Below are 27,043 nucleotides of genomic sequence, written 5' to 3' on the forward strand. Positions count from 1 at the left end.
CTAGTTTTTTGAAAACAGGAATGTAATTTAAGTACTACTCATTAAAAAAAATGAAGCAGGGAAATGCACAGTAACTTGGGAAATTGTGCTGTTAGTTGAAAACAAAATTACACTGAAAAAAATTTCCAAAGAAGGTTTTAAATCCTAAATTTCAATATGAAAATGCAGGGGCACATCAGTACTATGAACAGCATGGGTATCTGAGCATTGTCTATGTATCTAAAATTTATTATTTCTTGATTTTCTTATAAGTTTTCCACTTTGAAGTGGGAAGAGCAATTGGCCAGGTGTTATCATAGCAGTGAGGGGTGCAGAAGAGCTCTCAGGCCTTTTCCCAGGAGCTGTAACACCAGAGTATAGAAATAAAAACTCAGCACCCTTCCCTCCTTTGTCCTGCCCACTGGGATTTGTAATTCTCCTTCAGAACCTGTTCTTGTGATTCTTACAAAGTCCCTAATTCCAGATGAATTTCTGGGTTTGGAGCTGTTTCAGTGCTAACTCTGCTTTCACTCCAGGTCTCAGGGAGCCCCCCCAGTTTTACAACATGTTTTGGTCTTTTGTTTGGAGAGTACCTGTCAGCTTCAGGTACCAACAAATTTCCTCATCTTTTTAATTGATGGGGATAATTAAAATGCTAATCCAGGTTGGTGGCCAAAAATAATCCTTGAGAAATGACGGTGGAGATCTCCTCTTGCTGTCTATTCTCCTTGACAATACAATTTCCCATTTAGCCAAGTCCTTAGCCACATCCTAATCCCTTCATAATCACTTTATTCTGCTCCTCTAATTTCCCATGTGACAGAATATCAGACATATTACTACAGTTCCAAAAGATGAGTGCTAATGTATTTTCTTTGTCTAGAACAATCTGGTATCTTTTCCAAGAAAATCATGCTCTTAGTCTGGGCTGACCTGCTTTTAGACTCATTTTCTATCTACCTCCATCTCTGATTACTCCCATTATTTATTCCTTCAATCTGCTTATTTTTGTACTCACAGTAAGACTTTCGGGGTGGTTTTGCATAGTGATTATATAGATAAAAAATCAGATTATGAAATGATTCTGCATGATTTCATTTTACTCACTTGTTCCACCACCAGGACTAGTTAGAACCAGTGAAGGATGTGGTGCTTCCATGCTTTTATGAAGTGTAGCCACAGCAATGATTTTCCTTTTGTGAATGCATAGTTTGGTGACATCTTCGTCCGCTTTAACATCTTCAGCAGTTCTCTGCTTCACAGCAGCTCCAGGATCAAAATTAAAGACCTGGCAGTGAAAATTGCAGCGTTTAAAATAATGACTACAGGCAGCAAAGTCACCAAATTCACATAAATTAGGAACTTTATATGGACTAGAGGAATTTTCCTCTGCTCTTGACTGCTCCTACATTGCCCGAGAGTTTCCTTGACAGGATGTTTGGAAACAACAAATAAAAAATGAATATATTTATAATAACTGAGTCAGATCCTCTCCAAGAGGGGCTAAGGCAGAGGGGAGCTGAATTTTGTATCTTAAGGTCTAACTTTGGGTGGACACCACTTATTTTAGAGATGATCTGAACAGAGACTGAGTCATCGGCACGGGCAGCTCATAAATATTATGGCACAGAGATCCAAAATGATGCTGTGCTTTACCTTGGGAAGAACAAGAGGACATTCTAGGCCACACTTGCACGTTCCATCAGTCAGCAAGTAAGTCTTCACCTGCTCCAAGCAGGATAATAAAGACCCACTGGGACTGTAAAGGAACAGAAATGATGAATATGAGCTCTTTGATAGGTCATGACTTGCATCTGCTCACAAGGACAGTGGGGAAAATCACATTTCATATTTTTTTCTCATAGTACTTCTTGCTTTTACTCAAGAATTGAGATAACAGTGACAAAAAACCCCCCAAACACATTTGAAAAGAAACAAAACTGTTGCAGCCGGGTCTCTTTGTTGCACAAAGTTTGGTTTCATTCAGCTAAAATTTCAACCTTCTCACTGAAAGTGAGGAATATTACACCAAGGAGCCAGGCCAGTGAGCTCCTGATAAACTGCACTCGGATTTCTCCAGCTCCCACCAGAAAATCATTATCCCCACATCCCAAAATAGGGCACTGGAAACTCTGTTATGGCAAAAACACCAATTCATAAGATGAAAAAAGAGTTCTCGTGTCCCCAGCCTGTAACTTGCAGATTGCTCTTTATTGCTGGGCCAGCTGAACTGTTTATCTGGAATAAAACACTGCTTATTAATGGCAGCTGTAAATAGCCCTCATTCAAACAAAAACAACTCAAGTGGAATAGTTTGGATCACGAAAACACTCATGACTCAAAATTCCAAGCTATGACGAACTTTGGTACTTAGAATCCAACACATAAACACCTCACCCTGCACGAGAACCGAGTCACATCTAAAGCAACATCTGCAAGTGACATTTAAAGTTCTGCTGACAGTTTAAATAAGTAATTTCTTTGCCAGACATGCCCTGAAATATTTATTTTTGGGAGAAGTGCTCAGGTTGAATATGTGTAACAGTGACAGTTTGGAGGGTGAGGAAGATGAAAGAGCAATCTAAAAATAAAGGTACAGGTCTGGTGACTGGTCAGGAAGTCAAACCTTCCCTGTCTGAAATCCTTGGGGAGCAGGGGGAAACTGTTCTTTATTTTTATTTATTTTAACTAAACCAGGATCCTGCCTGATCCCTTTGGATGTTCTCACCTGTCCTGATCATGCTCAGCCCAGGCAAACTCCACACTTGAGGATGTAAGAGCTTCCCATGGGAGAATCCCAGACTGACATTTGCTCTGAACCATCCCATATACACCCAAATCTCTCCAGACACTTCCTGTGATCTTTAAAATCTCCTGTTAGAAGGCATTCCCAGGAATATGATCTGGAGTGAGGATGCTGTTTTATTTGCATTGGCTAAAAAAGGCTGCTTTTCCCGGGACAATTTTAGTAAAAAGAGATTTTAAATAACCTTGGTGTGCTGTTTGCCTGGGCACGCATAACCAGTGCAGGCTCCAGGAGATCCTGGAGCCTGGAAAAAACAGGAGTGTGCTGACAACCAGTGAGTGTGAAGGAAGGTCAATCCACTAAATGTGTGGGATGTGGGATGCAGCATCCCTACTGCACACACATGCAGGGCTGTTTGTCCACAGAACCCAACCCAATTTTAAAAAGGGCCATTTCTTCCCTGTTTCTGCCTTGATTCTGAGCAGAGCTGTAAACTCTGCAAAGTCTCTTGTGTGTGCACAAAGTTAGTGACACTTCTGTAACACACAGGATAATCCACAGCTTCCTTTGTAAGAAACTACCACAAAATCATGGAATTCCAGACTGGTTTGGGTTGGAAAAATCAGCTGATTCCACCCCGTGCCATGGGCAGGGACACCTTCCACCATCCCAGGTTGCTCCAAGCCCCGTCCAACCTGGCCTTGGACGCTTCCAGGAATGATTTAGGCCCTACTTAGCAGCACTGTTTTGCTAAGAAAAGCCCTGAGAGTCAATTCAGTGCTTCTACCAGGTAATGGAAACCAGTTAATGAATGGATTTAATCTTGATTTAATCCAAAGCAACTGCTGACAGCTGACAGGAGAGCGTCCGTGCTTTCCAAGGAGGTACAAACAGAGAGTCTTTATTCAGCTGGGATCATCTATTCCACTTAAATCATGTCAGATCTTAATATATCCACTAATTTTCCCTGGGATAGCTGTGGAGTCAATATTGTTTGACCTTTCCTCGTCTCCATAAATGCTGTGCATGCTGGCAGGGCAGGGAGCAGCTTGTGGAGACTCAATCCTGGAGGATTCAGCTGCCCCGACGGAGCCCTGTGGATGCTCCATGTCAGGCAGGAGATTGGATTATTGGACTTCCACCCTTTCCAACCAACACATCCTGCTCTGTGCCTTGCACCAAACAGGAGTGTAAAATATTTGGCTTCATCAGAACAGCTCGGAGAAGGCAACCAGAAAATTCACCAAAAAAAAATACATTGGAAAACTTGGGAAAAGGGCAGGAATGAGCTTCCCCACAGCTGTTGAAAATGTATAAAACTTGTTAGAGCTGTGCAAAATGAAGTTCAAAAGCTGGTGGGATCATCAGGTACATAAAAATACCAAAGCATTATTTTCCTGATGTCTGGATATAGAGATTATTGGGAAAAAAACCACTAATCCACAACTTTTCCTTTCCCGTTGATCTGTGACTGAGGCAGAGGCCCAGTGAATTACAGCTGTAATGAGAAATACAAGGGCAAGGTGGTTTCTCTTTGCCATGGGTATCACTGACATGGATTGGGTTTGATTCTGCTAATTGAGAACACAAACCAGAAATCCTGGAATGCATCTGATCCTTTATGGTGGTTTAGTGTAACACTGGAGTGTGCTTTGGCTCATTACAGGCTTTGGTATTGGTAATACACAAAATGTTGCGAGAAGCAGTTATTTTAATCACAGAACAGTGGAAGAAATTTAAGCAAATAACGGACTGATAATCACATAGACTTGTGTGATGCAAACCCAACGTCCCCACATTTTATAAAGCTAACTTTGATCTTTTTTCCAATAACATTTAATTCAGACTCTCTTTGTCCGAACACATTTATTTCATAGCAATTTCGATGCATTTCTTTGTGACCGTTCCAGGGCGAAGCAAAAAAAATCCAATAAGCTGAGAAAATAAACAAATAAAGTACCTATAACTTTGGATTTAGGTTTATGTTCCTGGCTTTTTTTCTACCTGAGAAATGTGAGGGGTCCATAGAAGTTGAAGAACATCAGTGATAGTGAACACAGAACCTTCATGGGCATAAAAAAATGGGTTTGGAGCTATTGAGTAGTCACATAATTTAAATTTACTTTGAAAAAAATCACAAAATCATGGAATGGGTTGGGTTGGAAGGGATCTAAAGCTCCATCCCTGCCCAGGGACACCTTCCACTGTCCCAGGCTGCTCCGAGCCACGTCCAACCTGGCCTTGGGCACTGCCAGGGATCCAGGGGCAGCCACAGCTGCTCTGGGCAACCCTGTGCCAGGGCCTCCCCACCCTCAGAGCCAGGAATCCCTTCCCAGTATCCCACCTAAATCTCCCCTCCTTCAGCTTCCCAAGACGATCTTGCACTCGAAGAACAATTTCTTGAAGTTTTTGAGCAGAAGAAACGAGCTGAGTCAGCAATTTCCTGCACATTGTGGCCAAACTCCACCGAACACCGGCCCCAGCCCCTGAGGTGACCTTACCTGATGTAGAGAACTCCACTTTGGTCCACCCTCCGCTGCCAACCAACGGGAACTTGCACTGCTGGTGGCCCTCCATCCGTGTCCCCTCCGTCACACTCCTTCCCACCATTCATTTTCCTGTTTCTGGTTATGAGTCTTCAAAGATATCAACAGTAAGGTGATATCCTTTTACTACATGTCATCCTGGCCTCCCAAAGCAGGCCCTGCAGCACAGCTTTCCCCAAATCCTACAAAGTGCATTGGGAGGCTCCAGCTCAGTTTGAAACCAAGTCCTTAAAAGTGGCCATTTTGGTTAATGAGTCACTTTCCCATTATAATCCACATTAAATATGCAATGTTTAACTCCTTATATATTCATAAGGATGAACTATATAGATAAAAATTAGTGCTTCCAACTTGGGAAATTCATAATTCACCAATCCTTTGTTACCTGTCAGAAAGGAGAATGGGGAAAAGGAGAATTTCTAGTTCAACAGCATGATGGCTCCAAGCTTGATGACTGTCTAAGATAACTTGTATTTTGTGAAAGCTCGTCTCATTTTTATAAATATGAGTCAGATCCAATACCTCCAGGTATTACACCCTTTATATGCCACATTCTTTTTGTTTTCTTTTTATCTTCTGTTCATGATCCAAGTTGTCTTCTTGAGCTTCTTTCCTGACTCCTTGGCTCCAATCAAACAGCCTGAAAGATACAGATGTGGGAAACACGTGAGCCATTCTCTCCAGCCTTTCAGCCCAGTTCAGTAACTCAGGGAGATGTTTACAGCTGCAGCCATTTCCAGAGCTTAAAATCAAAATTTTAAATGTCAATGGAACCATCAAAATAAGGCTCAGAGCAAACAGAATCCTGCCAGCATTTTCTGTTTATATGTGGATGCAATTGAGCTACATCTTAAAAGCTATGAGAGTGCAACTGCTGGTAAATAGTTGATGTACAGTTCGGGAGAATTAAGGGATGCATCTTTTCACTGAATATTTTCACATATGCTTCTGTTCAGAACTATCAGCAGATGACTAAATTAATGCCCTTTAAAAATTGCTTAGAAAACTGAATGAATTTCATGTGAAGGAAGCTGCTTCTAGGCTTTGATAATATCCATAAAAATGCAAACCTCCTGCATTTCGATTGAATTAAAATAATCATCTCACCAAACAACTGGGTAATAAAAAGGGAAAAGCCAGCAGCAGTGACTGATCTCTGAATACCTATGAAACAATCTGAATATCCTCAGCAATAATTCCCCTCAGAGATTTTCTCTCATGACAGAAGTTGTGTCATTCCCCCAAAATAGTTTTTTCAAGCTGACCAGGTGAGACTTAATTCTTGAGACTGGACATTTTATTGAGGTGAGACAAACATGGAATGTGGAATTTAAATAGTAAATACACCAGAAAAAAAGCAACAATCCTAAATTCAAATATAGGATGGCACTGATGACTGCTGCAGTAACAATGTTAGGAGGTTTTATTTGGAATCAGGTGTCAATCCCGCCTTATTCCCAACACTAACATTATGCCAACATGTTAAAACATAATCAGTGTTATAGACCTGACTGATTTTAATAAGAAAAGGGTTTTTTTTTTAAAGACAGAAATGGAACATAAAGACATTTCTGCAATAACACCACATTACATCTATATTTAACAGTAATAACAGCTCCTTCCTTCAAGACCACTAAAGCAAGACTACAGAGGCATAAATATAGTCCTGGAAAATGTTCCCTTAAGTACCCTCATGCAGAACATTCCCTTTAGAAGTGCTGCTTAGAAATGTAAAGTTCCAAATGCTCCAAAAAGGAAAAAAAAAAAACCAAAACCCTCACCAGGGTATTTCCAAGAAGGCTGTGGATACAAGGAGCTGGCTGGACAGACCCCCTCCACTGAGGGGCTGGAATCTAAAGAACAGGGAATTGGCCAAAGGTTGGAATCCATGATCTTGGAGGCTTTTCCCAACCTTAATGACTGTGTGAGTTCAGCTTTTCTGCAGGATGAAGGCTTCTGGAATGGGCTGGCACTGTTCTGCAGGGATCTGGTTCCACTTTCCCAAGCATTCCAACGGGATGCAACCCTTGGCCAGCCAAATCTCAGGAAGGGACGGGGGGCCTGATGAGCTCCTGCCCCGTGAAGGTCACAGTGGGTGTCCCACGGACACCCTGTCAGGTCTCCTATCAGAACAATCTACCCTTTAATCTCCCAGGCTGGAACACAGAAACAGGATTTGGAGAGCTCTTGGCAACAGTTCAGGGCTCCCTGAGGTTTTCAGTTCAGAAATTTGGGGGTTTGAGTGGTTTTATTCTGATTAAGGAGGGAGCAGATGAGGTTTCATCAAAAGCAGGCCAGAATTTACCTTATTGCTGAAAGCTGCACTGGCATTTTTACTGTAGGTCCCATGGAAGGCTGAAACAGGTAAAAAATTTCCCTGGTATTGTGAATTAAGTGAGAATTACCCTTCTGTAATGCAATAAAATCAGAAAATTTATAAAATACTGGGAGCACCCAGTGCAGGGGAAGTTGCTCATGTCTCAGCCCAGCCTTGCTGTGGCTCATGTTGCTATTTAGGGCCATTATGAGCAAATGATATCCAGGAATTGCTTTTTTTTTTTTTGCAAGAGACACCTCAAAGTAACTTTTCATTTCTACAGCTTCTGCAGGGCCCTGCCTCAGCTCCCATTCCACCTCCACCACAGGATTATCACCATCTAATCAGATAAACCTCTGTCTGGACTGCACCTGGAGTAAAACAGGACTGAAAAGAGCTAAAAAAATTCATGGAACCATTTAATCTGTGAAAAGTATTTAAATATTTTTAGGAAAAAGAGCAGGGTTAGGTGGGATACTGGGGAGAAATTGTTCCCTGTGAGGGTGGGGAGGCCCTGGCACAGGGTGCCCAGAGAAGCTGTGGCTGCCCCTGGATCCCTGGAAGTGTCCAAGGCCAGGTTGGATGGGGCTTGGAGCAACCTGGGATGGTGGAAGGTGAGGATTAGAGGATCTTTAAGGTCCCTTCCATCCCAAACCATTCTGGAATTCCATGGTTCTAAATTCCATTCTCCTCCAGGTTCAAAATTACTTCAACCCCCACGCTCCCCTAAGCAGGAGCAGTGACCAGAGCTATTCCCAGCTCCCAAATCTGACCTGTTCTGTGCAATTTTCTGTGCTGGGAGGACACCCTGAGGTGCCTGGGTGTGATGAGATCCAGAAAACCAGGCTAAGGCTCCCTGGGAGTTTCCAATACACACACAATCCGTGTTTTATAGGAAATGCTCATGGAATGAGATGTTTTTCCCTAAAATCCAGCAAAGTTCCATGTGGATTTCCACAAAATAAAGCCCCCAGTCCATGCAGTGATCTCTGCATGTTGCCACAGGCAGGAATGGCACAGGTAAGAGGTGCCCATCCGTATTTCCATACTGAAATCCATCGTAAGCCACAGATGGAAAGCTCCTGGGTGTTCTTTGATTTAATTAATTTAATAACACCACACAACTCAAAGCTCTACTGGTCCAGAGATTTACAACTCAACAGGACAAGAGGAGATAGCTTCAGGCTGTGCCAGGGGAGGCTCAGGTTGGACATCAGGAGGAATTTCTCCAAGGAAAGGGTGGTCAGGCCTTGGAAATGCCCAGGGAGGTCTGGAGTGCCCATCCCTGGAGGTGTCCAAGGAAGGCCTGGAGGTGGCACTCAGTGCTCTGGGCTGGAGATGAGGTGGGCATCAGGCATGGCTTGGACTCCATGGCCCTGGAGGCCTTTTCCAACCTTTTCCTGGGATTCCACGATTGCAGAACCCCCCCATCTCCTCACGCACCGTTTGCCCCTTCCCCACCCAAGCACTCTCTGAAGCACTTTGGACTGGGATGCAAAGGAGTTGGATTTTGGACCAAACCCAAAGCGTTCTGGACACTGGAATGAATCCAAAGGTCTGATTTCCATCAGCCATGTAATAAATCCCTCCCCTCAGTAATCTCCTCACAGCTCCAGACAAGTCCTGTTATCTCACCACAAGTAACAAAGCTTTCCACATCCAAACCAGCGACCGCTTTTTGCCCTGTGCCAGCACATGATGTTTAGATTTGTTTTGCAGTCCAGTTTCATTACAATATCCTTCAAAATATTTCACTGGAGAACTATGCAAAAACTACACGGAATTCTTTCCCCCCTTTAGCCCCCTCGACCCCTTCCCTGCACGGAAAATTTCTCCTTAATTTTCATCTGCTGGTGCTCTCTCCCTTTTTGAAATGTTGGGTTCCAGGCAGCCTCTTCGCACACTCAGCCGTTAATATTTACTTTAACAATTTTTTTAGTCAAGTGGGAAAATAGAAAACTCGATAGGATATAAAAAGAAATTTAAACTAGGTATTAATTGTCTGGATTCCAGTCTGTTACATACGATATGAATGATGTTTATTTTATTAGCAAGTGGACGTTGAGCCAGTTAAGACAAATTTTGACAGGTTGATATTGCAAATCATGGAATGGTTTGGGTTGGAAGGGACCTTAAAGGCCATTTTGTTCCACCCCCAGGGATACCTTCCACTATCCCAGCTTGCTCCAAGCTTCTGAGTAATAAATTCTTTCCTTTTAAAATATAATCTAAATCTCTCCTCTTCTTCCCCCTTGTCCTCTGATCACTTTTGATGCTCCATTACTTTTTCCTTGAACATGAACTTTGAAGTGCCCAACAATTCCATGGATCACAAAGGGGCTCCACAATCCCTTCCTGGCTCTCTGAGGCACAAATCCCAGCTCCTACCTTTGGAGTGGCCACATTTTGAATATAAAGCTTTGCAAACACTTAGAACAAACACCAAACACTGCTTAGAGACACAAATTACAATCTCATTTTCGAGGCTTTCCTTCCTAGCCCCAAAAAACCTCCAAAATGAGAAATGCTCTCAAATCACAGTCTTGGGGTTTCAGAACTAATAAGAAATTTTAGCTTCTTAAAAAGCATCACTTTCAAAGCACTCAGTGAAAAGGAGTTTTTATTTAGTTACCACTTGCACATTATTAATCTGTTTAAGTCTATCAAAGCAATTAGCCAGGATTCTCCTGTATCATCTAATTAGATACAAATGTTGCATCATTTTTTGGGAATGCTTTCCCACTTTGAAAAGCAGCATTCTCCTGACTAATTAGATCAGTGATGAATACTTTATGAGGGCCTATTTTTAGGCCAGTGATTCAACAAACAAAAGGGCCTGAAGTAGGAAGGAAACCTTGAATCCTTCAGGATTCTTTTCCTTGGGGTGGTGTCCAGGCCATGGCACAGCTCTACAAGTGATTTACTCATGATTTAGTCATGATAAACATGATATATTCATGATATACTCCGGCCTTCAGGTTGAAAACACATCTCACTTGTAAATACAGAGTATTAAGAATACTTCGCCACAACCAGAAGATTGCTCTGCACTGAATGACTTAATTAAAATGGGCATTTTAAATTGCCCCAGTGCCAACTCACTTTGTACCAGTCCAACCAGCTCTGATACTGAGTTATTTCCAACTTTTAAAGCAGTTTTATATCAATAACAAGGTTTATATTTTCTTATTTTATATCACTTTTGACACTGTGGAATTTTTTTGGATTAGAATTTAACCACTCTACAAAATAATTCCCTGGAGGTGTCCAAGGAGCACCTGGATGCAGCACTCAGTGCTCTGGGATGGTAACAAGGTGGGGATTTGCCACAGGCTGGACTCAGTCTTGGAGGGCTTTTCCAACCTGGATGATTCCCTGACAGCCATTTGGGTGAATTCACCCATAAACAGCAAAAATCCATGAAGACTCCAGGCCCCTGTCCCTGTTCTCCACATCCAGGAGCCCCCTGGATGTTGCCCTGCTCCCAGCCTGCTTTCCCAGCACGTGGTTGGACAGAACCCTCTGGCATTTGTTTTCCTGAGCATCCAAGACCAGATGCCCAAAGCAGCCAGTTGAGCTCTGCTATTTAGGGATCTGCACTAATAAAACAACAAGGAAATGATTTTCATGGAGAAAGACTGATTTATGTCCATGGAATCCAGCTGATTATTAGGAAATCCAAATCCCTTTCCTTGGAGCATTTTGGCTGAGGGTGCTGTTAATTAATCAGATATAAATCTGATATCCTTCCCACCAGTGTCCAGGGAAAAATCAGAGTATCCTTGATTTTGGAGATTTGATTGTGCCATTAAAGTCATCCAAGGCAATGGCCAACTGGGCTGAGCTGGGAAGGAGCAGGATTCTCCCAGCAGTCCTTATGGATAGCACCAATCCCTGAAACCTTCTCCTAGGAAGATCTTTAACCCATCTTTCTGTGTAATTCCCAGAGCTGGGAGCAACTGAGGCTGCCACTTCCAATGAAAGAATGGATAAAGCCCATCCTTTTGAGATACAGAGAGCTCTGAAAGGCTTTGCACAAAAAAAGCGAAAAAAAAAACAACCCAAAAAAAGGCAGGAAACAAAAGGATTTTGGGTTTATCCCTCATCCCTGGCTATTCACTATGGATTCATGAAATCCACCCCATGGAAGGACAGCCAGGAGTTTGGATGCTCTTCCAGGCCTTGCACCACATGGATTTTTTCACTTCCCAAGGGAAATAGGTCAGAACTGTGCACGACACAGACCTACTTCGTGTCAGAGAGATGGCAGCACTCAGGTATTTACAAAATTAAGGCTAATATTTGGTATGCACCAGAAATCAGCCCCGAATGATGTCACTGTCAGCCAAACCTTTCCTAGGGAATATTATTAAATGGAATATTACTGAGCAATATGTTAATGAGAAGTGGAGAAACTTTACATCCACTCTATTTTAGGGGAATTTGGATAAAGAAATGAGTTTTCTTTCAATTCTCGTGTTACAGGCTTCCAAAAAGCTGATATTATTCAGCAGAGTTCTGCAATGATTTTATAATGAAGATTGTATGAATTTTAGGAATCTTTGATAGAGAATGTTCCCAAAATATCTAATAAACAGATGCAGAAAGTGAGGAGGAAATAACTATTTGTAAGTGCTCAGTTCTGCTGCACATTGTTGACTTAGAGGTTACCAGGGAAATGGAAATTTGGGAAAATGAAGATTTAATTTAAAAGAAAAAAAAAATTTGAATAGAACTCTTTCAAAAACTGACCAGGAAAATTCAATTCGATTTTAGACAAGCAATTAAAAAACAGGGAAAAAAAAAAAAAATCAAGATTCCTGGAAATCTGGGGAAAGACTCCAAGCACCAGAATAACAATTATTGAATAGCCCCACATCTCCATCAATTTTAGGAGCAAAAATTAAGCAATAAATGACCAAAATGAAGCCCACCCTCCCATATTTTCAATGCAGAGGTCTCAATATGATACAACCTTCTCTGTATCAGACACCTGAAGTTGAGGACAGAGCAATATTTCAATAATTTGAATAATTCAGCCTGAGTTCCTGCACAGGAGAATGTCAGAACTGTAGCAAGATTGCAAATTAAACCCATAAATTATGCTTTTGTGCCAAAGTAGTAATCACGTGCCTGTACTATTTTTAGACCCTTGGAATTTTTTCTCCAAGTGCTCTTTTTTCAACTGTTTATTGAATTACGTAGCTCTGCTCAGCAATTTCCCTGATGAAAGTACACTTAAGGTATTAAAAAATATATGGGAACCATAAAAATCAGCTCTTCAGACACCTCAATGCAAACCCCCCCTCCCTTATCTGGCATAAATGGAATAATATTGGAGAGTCTGGACTGCCTCTGGACCCTGGGATGCTACAAATTTGATTAATCTCTCCATTAGCAGATAATTACTTACTAATTCAATGTAGAAGTATTTGGAGAATTTGGCCCCACTACTTTATTTGAGAGAGTTTTCTCTGTTTTCTAAAAAAAAAAAAAGGATGCAAAAGTTCAAGGATATTTAGGGGAAAAAAGTGTTTTTAATCCTTTCAAATGCCAAATGTTTCCTTCTTGCTATAGCAGAGATTTATTAGTTACAAGTTTAATCATTTTTAATCAATCTCAATGAAGATTTGTATACATGACCTTTCCTTCTCCAGCCCCTTTTTCTCCTCACGCTGCTCTGAGTCAGCTCTTTCCTGAAATCACCATTGGATTTAAAAATATTCCTGCTCACCCTGCCATTAAAACATCACCTTTGTTTTGTTACTTAAAAGCTATGAAACCAATAAAGGCCATAGAGAGTATTTTTAATGTATTAATTAAGAGTAGGGAAGGGGATTGAAATAAAAATGAAAAAAACCTGACCTTTTTCCTCATTAAGCATTAGATTGAAGGTGGCTCTGTTCATCTTGTTCACTCCAAGCTGGAAAATAATCAGTTAAAACAGAAAATAAACAATAGTGAGCAACACACTGCACTTAGGACATTGAGATTTCAACATGAAACAGTTCTTAATTATTTCTTCATATTTATAAACACTTAGAAAGGTTCCTTAGGATATTATTTCTCCTTTGAAATGCTGGAAGAACTGTTTCCACTTCTTGTTTTGTACACATTTCATTTCTATCAAACACCGCAGCACGGAAAAAAGAATCTAATATTTAAGAAACTGCGAATGGATGATTTATTTTTAAAAAAATCAGCCTTACTTCAGTTTAATCCAAATTCTGGCAACACAGATGATCAAAATTCTTTTCTGTACACACACCCCCCACTATTTTAAATAACATTTTGTGCTTCAGGAGTGTCTGGCTGCCCCAACCTCTTCACTCAGAGATTTACTTTTCAGCAAGCCAAGGTATTTTTAGCCCACTAAAAGGAGCAAAGTGCCTCAATGTTGGTGTCTGTGTATTTTGGGGATGAATTCTTACATAACAATGATCAGATGTGTTCACACCAGCACCTTAATAAGGATAAATTTCCTTGGCCAACGAAGTGTGAGGAGTGGAGTCTGGCTCCTGGGAAATGAAACAATTGATTTTAGGATAAAACATTCCCTGCTTTGGAGCAGGGGTGGTAAAACATTCCTTGGAGGGGATTTGCCACCCAAACATGACAAATTTATGTTTATTGCACAGCAAGGTGGTACCTGGTGGTGATGCTCAACTCTGCCCTGCCAGGTATCCCTGGCTTTGCTCTGGAAAACCTGATTTTCCTGCAGGAGAAATACCCCAAAGCAGACAGCAAAGGTTTGATTCTCTCCAAAAGGAGCTAAACAAAAGGGTGAATCACAGGCAAGCTTGACAAGCAGAAGAGAATTCCACCAGCTCATCAAAGCAGGGGAAAGAAAAATGAGAGTAAGGCCCACAGGCACCCAGAAATTAAAACCATGTGGTCCTTTAAGGATGCAGCACATCCAAGAGTTTAAGAACAAAGCTCCAAAAAAGATAAGAGCCTGGAAAATGCACTGCTTCGTCCCAGCTGAAGGACAAGATATGGAGCCAGATCCTAACTTACAACTCAAACAGTTCTTTATTCTCTGAAAGAGCCCCCAAAAATGGCTCTGGAATTGCCTAACAGAGATATTGAGGATGTTCTGCTGCTCCAAAAAGTGAATTATTGGGGAAAACGTGGGCAAAGAACCACTCAGGCACCTCTTCATCACAACATATTTAACGTTCATGCTGCAGGTATTTATTTCTCATGTTCCACTGCACCATCTCCTGGACTCCTGAATCCAAGGAAATCAGTGGGCAACTTCCAAAGGCTGCTGAACCTGAATTTCCCTCTGTTTGAAAGAAGAGCTTTTCAAAGCATTTTATTGAAGAAAATAAAGGTCCTTTGGTTCATTTTTACTGCACACCTTCAACTGAAGTGTGTTGTCAGGAATACAAAAGGTTTGCAGGGAAATGAGACAAAGTTGATCCCAAAATTAAGGTGATAGAATTAGAGAAACTGAGGATGTGAATGAAGAGGGATCTCAGGAGAGCAAAATGTTCAGCCCATGGCCAGTGGGAAAAGTCAGAAATACTGAAATTGTCTCTGGAAGCTCCTTCCTTGTGTGTTTTTAAAAGTTTCCTGACAGTTAGAGGTAAAATATCCCAGTTTTCCATCCATATTTGCAGTCAGGTATGAGGAAAAACAAAAAAACCTTGGCCTGTTTTCTCTTTCCATCTATCCTAAATCACACTTGGTGCAAACGGAACTTGCTTTTTATTTTATTTTTTTTTTAAATCTACAGAGCAACCCCCACCATTGCTTTGATAAAACCCTCTTATCTTTTTTTTCTGCCCATCCTACAGTGTTCCCTTTTTTCCTACAATAAACAAACCCAACTCTTTCAGCTGCTCTTTAGGAGCCCTGATTTCTAAATCTGGCATGGGCTGGTTGCTCTGCTTTGCATTCCTCTGGCTAATACCAATTTAAATGAAATTTATTGATTAAAATTTAATAAATAGACACTAAAATATTATTTAAAAATAAATAAAGAATAAATATTTTAATATTTTAAATATTCTTTTTATAACATTATTTTTTAGAATTATTAAGGGCAGGTCCAGTATTGCAAAACACCTCCTGCCTTTAATCTCACCAAGAGCAAACACACCCCAAGAAAATCTGGGATATTTTTAAGGAGTGAGGAGATTCCTATGGAAGGAGAATCCCAGAATGGTTTGGGTTGGAGGGACCTTGAAGATCATCCCAATCCACCCCCTTCCACTATCCCAGGGTGCTCCAGCCTGGCTTTGGACACTTCCAGGGATGAGGAATCCACAACTTCTTTGAGAATCCTGTGCCAGGGCCTTGCCACCCTCACAGGGAACATGAGATTTGCATAAAATTCCACCAAGGAATTTGTATCTGCTCTCCCTAACCAGGGACAGCTCTCAAAAAAAGGATTCCAAATGAGCTGTGAACATCAAGGATTCTGTGGGAATGCTGCACATCTCAGTTCAGAGGTGATCAGACAGAATTCCACATTTCCTCTGAAGAGGGAAGTCCTGATAAGAATGAAAATGTGCTTAAAACCCTTATTTTGATCCAACAAATATTGCACAGCCACGCCAGTGACTCACTAAGATGCCCAACACTCTATTGTAGATCAACCTAATTTCATTTAAAAATAAAAACACACACATTCCTTCAACTGGGCCACTTCAGATTAGGGATCTCTTCAGCCTTTTCTGGAGGGATTTAAAAAAGCTTTGGAGAAATCTTAAAGCTATGGAATTAGCCTGGTATTTATAGCTCCGTTTCCAAGCGTGTTCTTTGAGCTTCCTAGGACGTTCTTTTCCCCATCTGCTGGTTGTTGACATGACATAACCTTGCCTTTTGATTAGGAAAATCTGTAAGAATACGAGCATTTGATTTGATATTGTGCTGGAGAGGTCTGGCTCCATCTCAGGCAGCTAGACTTTGCTCCTCCAACCATCATCCAGGGCAGGAATGGTGCTGCATTTTCCAGCACGGAGAACTGGAGTTCTATTGTCTGATTATGTCAAAATATAATACTCCCAGTTATGACTAATGCTCCATGTGAATCACAGCAGCACAAAATGGTGGTTTTCTCCCCGTTACAATGCTGTGCTTCACACGCTGGTTGGATACCATCTGGTACAGTGAGGTCAGGAAAGTTTTTTTTCTTTGTTCTCTTATCAAAAAGTCCACGTTTGGGTGCACTGTCTGCCTTCCACCAAGGCATGAACTGCTAAACTGTTTACTTTTCTACTTCAGCACCATCAAATGTTGAAGATGCCTGATCTTCTGGTTATTTTTTTAATGTTGCCTCAAATATTTCGTCTTCGCCGCCACAGTGTAAAACTACAAAAACCAAAGTTCAAGTTTCTCAGCTCAATAAATGCATTGATTTACTTTGGAATACTCACCTACATTGCTTCTCATGGTCTTGCTTCAAGTTATCTTGGGGATCTTTTAGGCTTTTTAAAATTCCTGCTGCACTTTGAGCTTTGCTTTAGACAGTCTCCTGTTGTGCTCTCGATGATGGGCTATGTCCATTGGGGCTGGCTCCTTGCCTCCCTCCACCCCTCATCTGAGGAACTCCTGCACCCCACTCACATCTGCTGAGATAATCACAGTATTTCAATTAAAACAATGAGCCAAATGTCTTAATTGCATTTCTCTTGATTGCTTTGTAAGCCCTACACAATCACTCTGCAGTACAAACAAAGTAAGATTCGTTTTTAAGGAATGGCTTTGACTGGAACTGAAGCTGCCTCTGAGTTGTACTGATCCACACTAAACCCCTCCAGCTAAAGACAAAAAGCTGAGTTTTAGAGTTGTGGTGCTGCAAAAGGCCTTGGTGAGGTAAAAGGTTCCACCAGCACCACAGATGAGCTATAAATGAATCTTGGCTCAGGCACAGGACACTGGAGAACCCCTGGCTGAAACAGAAGCTGTTGGATCACGGAATCCCAGAATGGCTTGGGATGGAAGGGACCTTAAAATCAGCTGATTTCAGCTCCTCCCATGTGCAGGGACACCTTCCACTAGTCCAGGTTGCTCCAAGTCACATCCAGCTTGGCCTTGGCTCATTATTCCCTGGCATCTGCCTGTTCCTGAGCCATTTCCACCCTTCCTGCTCTGCTCCAGAGGCTCAGTCCCTCCAGCACGGATTGCCCTGCTGCAACCCCTCCGACCCCGAGAGCAGCCAGCAGCCTTCCCAGGACCTGGAGTCAATTAATTGGATTCTTCTAGAGGTGAAATGGATTGGAGCTCATCAGGTTAAAGGCATATCCCAAAAAGTTAATGGGGCCTTTAAACCCTTGGATCCGAGAGCCTGACGACTCACCACAGGCCCAGTTGGGCATCAAATTCACAAGTATTGGGGATTCCACGTTTTTTCCAAAATAAATCTTCATGAAAACCAAATGCAACATCAATGGTTTTTGACTCCTTCAGAAAATGGAAAGAATTAGTTCTGATTTTCAAATCACCTCTTAGGAATCTCTTTAAAAGCCATTTATCATCACAGTGAAGGTCTGGGTTGTTGTTAAAACCTTCCCCTGTCACAGAAAACCCTGATATAAAATGGGAATGAAAAATTTCAGATAAGCCAAACAAACAGGGTATAACACAAAAGTCACACAGTGCACTGGCTGTGAAGCCAACTACAGCATTTCCCATGGTTATTTAAATCTCTCAGTGAAGTTTGGAAGCAAAACCCGCAGTTTGGTTTCACTGATTTCATCAGTATCCCCAGTTTAACTGAGTTTTCAATTGATCTTCCCAACTGAAGTGCAAAATTAGGGCCCAGCGTTTTGTAAAAATGGACATGAATGACTCTTGGCTGTCTCAAACTGCCTTTCCCAACCTGGCAGAGCCTTTCAGAAACAGGCTTTTTTCACATGCAAACACTTAAAATAAAAATTATTAACTCTGTACAGTTCGTCCCCAACCAGTATCACTTTAAAAACTACACCCCTATAAAATGATGAATATATATTTAGATTTTCTTAAGCACTGGGGCACTAGAGGACTTCCATGTTTAAGCCCTATCCAGAGTTTACCTGTTCTAAATACCGAGTACTAACAAGGAACATTCAGTCCACAATATTATTGAATGCACAGATATTATTGAATGGAAGTATTTCAAAACATGACCACCTTAAGCAGGTTATTCATGTAATTATAATTTACCTTTACAGTAACAAAAGCAATCAGAAAGATGGTATAGCCTGCCATTAAAGAGTTTGCATAAAAATGTATTTTAGATCATAATTCCACTATGGATGTAACAGTCTTCATATAAAATTATTTATTAATGTTTAAACACATTGAAAGGTATTGATAAGAGACATTTTTGTGAAGAATTCCCCATGGAGCATAAAGTGCTAATCACAGCAACCACTGCAAAACTGTAATTTACTGGAAACAATTCCAATAGATGGATGAAAGAGCCCAAGAATAACACCTAAGTCATAGCAGGGCTTAAAAAATCTGGGTCACATGGCCAGTGCTAAGGACTGCAGGAACATCAGGGAAAGGAGCTTCCTCCAAAGGCCTTGAGAAATCTACAGGAAAGCATCATTAGATTAATTTCAATGCATAATCTGATTTTTAATTGATCAAAATTAAATAGCAACAATAAATTAATGATAAAATTGTCTCCACTGAGTGTATGGAAATGGACTTACTCAGTGACTACAGAATTTGGGGTGTTTTTTGATCCCATGCGCATCCCTAACAATAAAATTCCCAAAAAAGTTGCAGCAATCCAGCAGTGACTTTATTTCTGGGGAAGACACATCTGTTTTTTTCAGAGCCTTTTGCTGTCTCCTTCCTTTGTGAGCCTCCTATTTACATAACAAGTCTGTGCTAACAGATTAAAAAAATCCTGTCCCCATCTAATCTCTCCAGATACAAACAATATTCTTACAACTACAGTATCTGCAGGATCTAAAATTACAGATTTTTTTTATGAGGAAACATGAAAAATACCAAAAACTGTTATTCCAGTAAGAGCAACAAACGGAACTTTTTAATTGTGTGCTGTCACAAATGAGTAAAAAAGAGTGTGGCAGTCAGCCAGTTCTCTTTTTACTTTAGCTGTAATTTAAATGCATTTCTTCTAAACCAAACAACTTGATTACTGGCTGTTTCTCAGGTTATTTTTCTTATTTACTCTGTGCTAGAACTGAAAACCTCTCCTCCAAACCAGTTAATTCCAAAATAGACTCATGAGCTCCATGCTGGGAAATAGCAGCAGCAGCTTAGAGACCTGTTTGGGATCATACAGTTCTGTCTGATTTTCTTTACAGTAATTGTTACTTTTATTTTGTTAAGTGAAAAAAATCACATAAAATTATATTTATTAATTGCATTGTCTTTCATTTCAGAGAAATCAGAGAATCTCAGACTGGTTTGGTTTGGAAGAGGCTTTAAACCCATCAAATCCCATTCCTGCCATGGGCAGGGACATCTTCCACTATCCCAGGTTGCTCCAAGCCTTGTCCAACCTGGTCTTGGACACTTCCAGGGAATGGCAATCCTCAGCTCCCCAGAAAGAGAGGCAAAGAGAGAATTCACCTACCTGAAATCAGGAAGACTGGTGGGTGTAATCCCCCAGGATGTGGTGGGTCTCGGAACTTTTGGGAAGAATTAGAGAAGTGCTGTTTCTTCAAGTCTTTGTGGTTTTTGCCCGTTTTGTTGCGATAAAGCCTCTTCTTCCTGCAATAAAATACACGTTGTACTAAAAGGAGATTTGCAGAAAGGCAAATTATTCCTAATTTCCCTCTGGAAGGATCTCTGTATTCACTGCCCATACACACAGAATCAGGAGAATTCCCTACAGTCCAGGTAAGGTCCAGGTGTGGCCGTACCCTCCCCTGCTTCACACTTGTAGAGAATTTAAGGCTGTAAAAACAGAGCCCACACAGCTGGAGAATGGAGAAAAAGACTCTAAAATGAGATATTTTTGAGAAGACCCACCACAAAACTTCAGAGAACTAAAATAGCAAAAAGACGCCCAGTTTTGCTTATTTATATACACATCTCTTTTTATATACACTCACACACATGGACATTTCTATAAATTAATATAAAAACCCCCAAAGTAGTTTAGAACCACTGAAAGTAGGTTATAGACTTGTAGACTTTTTTTTTCCCCTAAAATGCCTTGTAGATTTTCCCCCTAAACCAAACAGAATGCTGTGACTTGAACACGTGATGGAGAATCAGGACCTGGGCCTAAGCAGGGCCTTGTATTTCACTTTATTCCTACAGCCAGCATAAAAAGTGGGTGCAAATATGCATTAGATGTGCATGATTATGCTTGGAGCAACCACAGGGCTCGCAGGATTTTCAGGTTTCCCCAATTCAGACTCAATCCAGAAGGCCTGGCCTAAATCAGGGCTCTGCTGTCTCCTCAGCAGAAAGCCTGAAAACTCTGATGATGCCAAATTTTTTTCCTTACTCCTCCATTTTCCTGGAGTTTGAGGGAATTCCTGAGGAGGGAATTCCTGAGGTGCAGCCTCTCGCTCTGCCAGAGAGCACAACTCATCCCTCTGCTCCAAGGCTGCTCCCTCTGTCCCTCATGGATCAGCCAAGGGAGCCGATTTGTGTATTTCTGCTGGATTAGTCTTAACCCAGATCCTTCCCTAATCCCTGTGGCTGCAGGAATGCTTGGGCTGGACCAGGAAGGAGCGGCACACGGACAGGAACGAGAAAGTCCAAGTGGAAAGAGCAGCAGCCACTTGGAGAAATCCAGGATGTTTGCTCATTTTATTTCTGAGGCCTGCAGTGCTGAAAATCTTCTCTCCTGCGTTCATGGGAGCATCTCAGCGTTGTCATTGTTTAAATAAAAGTCATGTTTATCTGTTTACAGCTTCCTAATTCTACATTTCAACTGTTATAATGCCAAAGAGCAAGGGAAATGTCTAAAAAATCTGAACACCTGACTAAAGCTGTTGGAAACAATAATCTTGCTTCCATACTGATTAGAATTCCCATCTATTATCCGAGTATTTGCTAGACATGTATCTGGAGAAAATGAAGTTAAAGCACAACAGATGGCAGAAGAAAAAAGAAGCAGCAGCTATCCCACCTTCCAAGGCTACCTTTGCAGGAACATATGGCCTTTTCCTGGGCTTTTGTGTGACAACAAGTTGGCCAGATGAACAGAACTTCAAAAATGAACTGTAACTGCCTAACAACACCATGGACCATGCGAAAAACACGAAAGCTCAAAGAAATACCAGTAAAACAGGCAGGTCTTTCTGAGAAGTTGATTCAAAAATCAGCTGGAAGACCAACAAACTGTCACATCTCTTTAAATGATGTGATACGTCGTTATAAATGTAACATACTATTTCCTCTATGTATGTGATATATATATAAGGCTAACATACTAACATATTTACTTTACATATGTGATCTATAGATATAAGTAACATTTTTCCAAAGGTTTGGCAACGCTGTCATTTGAGTGGCTGTTGTTTTGAGCACACAAGAGTTAAGAAGGGATATTATCTATTTTTTGTGTCTCCAGTTACAGGAAAAAAGAAATGGAGTTTTAATTTGCAAGAGGAAAAAATCAGACATTGGTTAAGTCAATATCTCAATCCTAGAAATCATGACTAGCTGATACTTCCATGGAAAGGCTCTGCCTGCAGTTTGGACATTAAACAATTTCACATTCTCTGCATTCTCCACATCTTGATGAAGTTCATATTCAAGATTTAGACCCATAAAGTCTGGAGAATAAAGGTCTCTGCAACAATCACACATTCCAATTTATTTTGGTTTTCTCAAAACATCTTAGAATTAAATCTGATGAATAATTTACAAATTATTTTCATTCATCTGTAACACAGCACTTTGAAAACTTGATTTGTTCCCCTCAGCCCCTTTGCATACCTGGTGTACAAGCATTGCTATTTTCTGGCTCACAATGGAAATGTAATCAACTTTTCTCCTTCACTGATCTTTAATTTAATAAAGAGATAACTGAGAAACTGATGAGAGCTGAGAAGATAAACAAAGAATTTGAGGTCTGTATAATGCCAATTTGTCTTTTCTTCTATTTCTCCTAAACAAATGCTGCTAAGTACAAAAGAATGAGTTAGTAAAAAAAATTTAGTAGTTATTACTATGAACTAACAAATCACTGAATTTTCTTATCACAGAATCCCAGAATGTTTGGGTTGGAAGGGAGCTTAAAGCCCATCCAGTCCCATCCCCTTCCATGGCCAGGGACACCTTGCACTGGACCAGGATCAGGACTCCAGTTCTCTCTGTAGGTGTCTCTCCCTCAGCCTTATCGTACAAAATATAAATATTCCCCTCCAAAGGGAAGACATTTGGTAAAATAACCCAAACAGGAGAGAGAAACAATTGTCACAACTGTCTTTCACCCCAGTGTCCACCCTTTCTCCCTGCCCCTCCAGCTGCTCCTGTGCTCCCACACTGCTGGAACACATCTTCCACAGGCAAGAGTTAACTCAACCCACCAGAATATCTCCATTTCTATCTCCTGACTCGGATTATTTTATAGAAATATATTTGTGTTGACCCCAAGATCAGAACTTTTTCCATTTCTCCAGGAACACGATGCACACAACTCTACCAATACTGGGATAAATGTACCCACAGCATAAGGAGAAGAAAGGATACCTGGACTTTCAGAGGAATCTCTTATCCCAAAGGCCCAAACTCATTAGAAGAAATTTCTTGCAGCAAGCACACCAACAGTTTATATTTTTGCCTCATGACACTTTATCATCACATAATAAAGTGTCTTCTTTTAGCCATGACATTATGCCATTGTTTAAAATTAAATCCTCCCCAAAGAAAATAACATAAACTTCTCTCAGCTGTGTTACTTCTTATTTAAAAATTCTTGGCACAAATCTCCGTAACTGGCAAATCTTGATTATTTTAAACTCTCTCACAGGGCAGACGCTGCCATGGGAGCAGAGAGGAGACCCCAGCAGACTCTGCTCTGGATTCAGGCTCCAACCTGCAGCAGAGAAATTATCCTGGAACTGGAAAGGCTGAGAAAATTCAAAATGAATTTCCATGGAGAAGGAATTCCATCCCAGCTCCATCCCTGCCTGCTCCAGGCTGCCTCTGTTGTTGTCACTCCACTTCCTCCAAGCAGCTCTTTCAAAGTGATGCTGCTAATTAGTACAACTAATTGTCCAATTCATTGATAAAAGTATCAGGATGATATTTGAATAATCCCTGGGCACAGGGCTCCTAAAGCAGAATTCAGTTTCTGGAATTCTGATTCTATTCTTGCTAAGGTTAATAGATGGTTTCCCACTGAGTTTAATAAAATTCACACTGGATCACTCCTGAGTCTATATTTATATAAAAATGCCCTACTATTTCAATCTGTTTGATCATTTTAAAAATATCCATCTTATTTATTCAGAAATAGAGCTCAAAATTCTATCAAAAATTAGCTTGGGTTTGAATGAGTTTTCAGAAAGCTTTGAGAGATTTTACAAAGTCTGGTTTTAAGGTTTTTTTTTAAAGTAAATTGTACTAAATGATCAACTATTCCTCCGATTTTTAGAAATATGTATCACAACAGCAATAAGGCCAAAGGGAAATATTAAATATTATTAATGACAAATGTACCAAATGTCACTGGGGAGAAGCACAGTACAAACAAGGATTTAAAAGTGTCAGGGTGTTTGACAGCAAATTGACAACAAGAACAACTAAATTCCAGATTTTTAAAGTTAATGACGCAAGTATAAATTGAAGGATTTTCACATCAGCAGAGCATGCAGAGGAAAAGGATCTGAGAACAAGACTTTTAGTAGCAGTCAACAGACACCTTGGTTAAACCTAAATTTACTTTTTTATTACATGATTTTATATGAAGTTTTCTCTATGACCAAAAACAAAATCCCTTTCAAGCCAAAGAAATCCCTAATATACAAGAAGCTGAAAAATTTAAATTGCTTTGCTTAAGTTAGCTTAAGAATTAAATAATATTAATTTAATAATTAAAATGTAAGTGTAATAACATCACAGCCTTACAATTTTGTATGGCTCTAAGAACAGCCAACTGCAAAATGTCAATTTAATGACTGAATTTTTCCTCCTTCACAGAAACCACAATTAAAGTGTCCCAGTTCCTTCATTCTCAGCCTGTTTTTTACACTCTCTGACTTCAGGCATAATAAAAGATGAAGTTTCTGACCCCTGAAGCTTTTGTTTCCTCTCTTGCACTTGCAAACTTCCCTAATTCAAAGGTCTGGCAGGAAGGAGTTAACGGGAGCTTCCAGATGAGAGACTCCATCTCCCAAAGAGAGTCCAAGACATCCGTTCAGGGAGAAAAACTTGAAATTCCTCCAGAATTATGTGAGATTGGAATTGATGGACAATCAGATCCCCTGGCAACCCTGACCTGGGAGATGGGAAGAGTCCTACTCCATCTGAGCGCTCCGGCACTGACAGTAAGCTGAGAGTGAGGACCCTCCAGCTTCCTGCAAAGTTGAGTTCAGTCTGGCAGCTCTGAGAGACCTCCTCCCAAATTTTGGGAAGCAGCCTTGGTCTGATGCGTAACAAGCTGGACACGCCAGGTCCAGGTAGTTGGATGTGACCTGGCAGGACCCTGAGGGGCAGGAACGCCAGCTACGGCACTGGGAATGTCACCAACTATGGGGATCCGTACTGGGATCTGTCTTCCTCAGCAGGAACACAGAAACTCCAATGCCTGGCTGTGTTCTTCACCCAGAAACTTCTTCCTTACCTTACAAGCCCTGAGAGTTGCTGCTCCTTCAACCAGCCTCTCCTGTATTTCAGTATTTTTGGGCTCTGTTTTTTTGAGCTGATCCAAACCAAGCCCAATTTGAAGGATTTGAATGGTCCCGCCACCTCCAAAAAGTTCAAAGCTGAAAATAATTCCATACACAAAGAACTTGGTTGGATTTTGAAACTGCCTTTCAAGGGATGGCAGCACTATGCCAGGGGAGGAAATGTCAATCTGCTTTTTCGGAATGTGTGAATGTGCAAACGTGGCAACCAAACCTAAACAAAACCAGGACCTAAAATAACCTCAAATTGGAATTTTACCTTTGCCCTCTCTTTGGATGAACGTGATCAACAAGTGTGAGGAACAGGACCTTCATTTGAGCAACTGAAGTCTTAGAGAATGCCAACAAAACATGGTTTTGAACATAGAGATAAAATGAAGCCATTCTGTAAATGGCACCGGAGCACAGAAAATGCCTATTTTAGCTCCTGCTCAACTGCAGAGAACAGATGGAAACATTTAGTTTGGACAACAAGAATTATTCCTTAATAATTCAATAATTTCTCCCTAGTATCAAGACAGCCTGAAAACCAGTAAGAGCATCTTTAATTTTCCATGAACTGAGATCTGTGCACCTTTAACATCATTAGTGATAAGATTTTACATCAGTTGAATTCCTGCTCTGTGGCATCATCCAGAGCTTTTAGCAGCCTCATAACAGATATGTTATATTATATATACCCTCGATATTCTGCATTAACAGCTACAAATAACAGTGCCCAGGTCTTTCCTCAACTCAAGCCCTTGCAGGTAACAGTTAACTGGTACTAAGTGGAAGGACTGAATTAGTAAATCTTAAGTAGGGTCACAAAAAGTCAACAGAAGCCAGATCCAGGCTCCTGAATTATTTATTTTTTGAACTATAAACATGTCCTTGGTTAAACCACCAGAATTAAGAATCAACTTGTGCAGGTAGATGCTCATTTTGCATATTAGGGCTTCACTACAAAGCTGTGTAAACTTACTCAAGGTAAGAATTTATCCTAAAACAGGAAAATGTAGTAAATGGACACACCAAATGATTTGGCTGTAAGTCAGGGCTGCAGGTCAGCCCAACTGAGCACAGGATGGTGAACACAGGAGGGTAACAAACGTTTGTACCTCAGAGCCTTCAAGTATTTTAGGCAGCTGATAAAAAAGAGCAGCTTAAACCAAGGTTTTTCCCTAAGAGACTTTTGGTTTATTTGTCCAAAGAAACATGAAATACAGAAAATATAAATTCACCTGCACAGAAATAACACTGTATTCTCACATTCCTCAAATTATCAAGGCCTATTGTTACATCTATTTACCAAAATATTTTATATCAGTGTTTCTGCCCACTTGCTGTAAACACATCGTTTTGTGGCAGAATTAATGTGACAGCACAAACATCCCTTCTGCTTCATTAATTTAATTAATCGTCTTGGTCCAAACCCCAAACCCACAACGAGCTCTAAATTTGTTGCAACCACACCCTAAATGGCAGCCTGGGCTTTGCAAAAAAAGTCTCAAAGCTGAAAATAAATTTAGGAAGGAATTCCTGGCTGGGAGGGTGGGCAGGCCCTGGCACAGGGTGCCCAGAGCAGCTGTGGCTGCCCCTGGATCCCTGGCAGTGTCCAAGGCCAGGCTGGATGGGCTTGGAGCACTCTGGGACAGTGGGAGGTGTCCCTGCCATGGCAGGGGTG

The 27,043-nt window shown here is 40.9% G+C and overlaps 1 protein-coding gene across 3 annotated transcripts in view; it reads right to left on the reverse strand.

The window, feature by feature from the left end:
- Nucleotides 1-27,043, reverse strand: part of MBD5 (methyl-CpG binding domain protein 5) — a 109,244-nt gene that overhangs the window by 27,786 nt on the left and 54,415 nt on the right. The window contains exons 3-9 of one of the 3 annotated variants that reach the window (XM_039554736.1): nt 20,139-20,275; nt 16,975-17,166; nt 13,454-13,511; nt 5,794-5,911; nt 5,227-5,361; nt 1,636-1,738; nt 1,087-1,267 (exon numbers count right to left, since the gene is read on the reverse strand). In XM_039554736.1, the coding sequence (XP_039410670.1) occupies nt 1,087-1,267; nt 1,636-1,738; nt 5,227-5,339 (397 nt within the window). In that variant the 5' untranslated portion in view covers nt 5,340-5,361; nt 5,794-5,911; nt 13,454-13,511; nt 16,975-17,166; nt 20,139-20,275. Of the gene's footprint in view, nt 1-1,086; nt 1,268-1,635; nt 1,739-5,226; nt 5,912-13,453; nt 13,512-16,974; nt 17,170-20,138; nt 20,276-27,043 lie in introns of all 3 variants that reach the window. The other 2 variants (XM_039554734.1, XM_039554735.1) reach the window with 2 other exon arrangements.

Source organism: Corvus cornix, chromosome 7, assembly GCF_000738735.6.
Source record: "Corvus cornix cornix isolate S_Up_H32 chromosome 7, ASM73873v5, whole genome shotgun sequence".
NCBI classification, from domain to species: domain Eukaryota; kingdom Metazoa; phylum Chordata; class Aves; order Passeriformes; family Corvidae; genus Corvus; species Corvus cornix.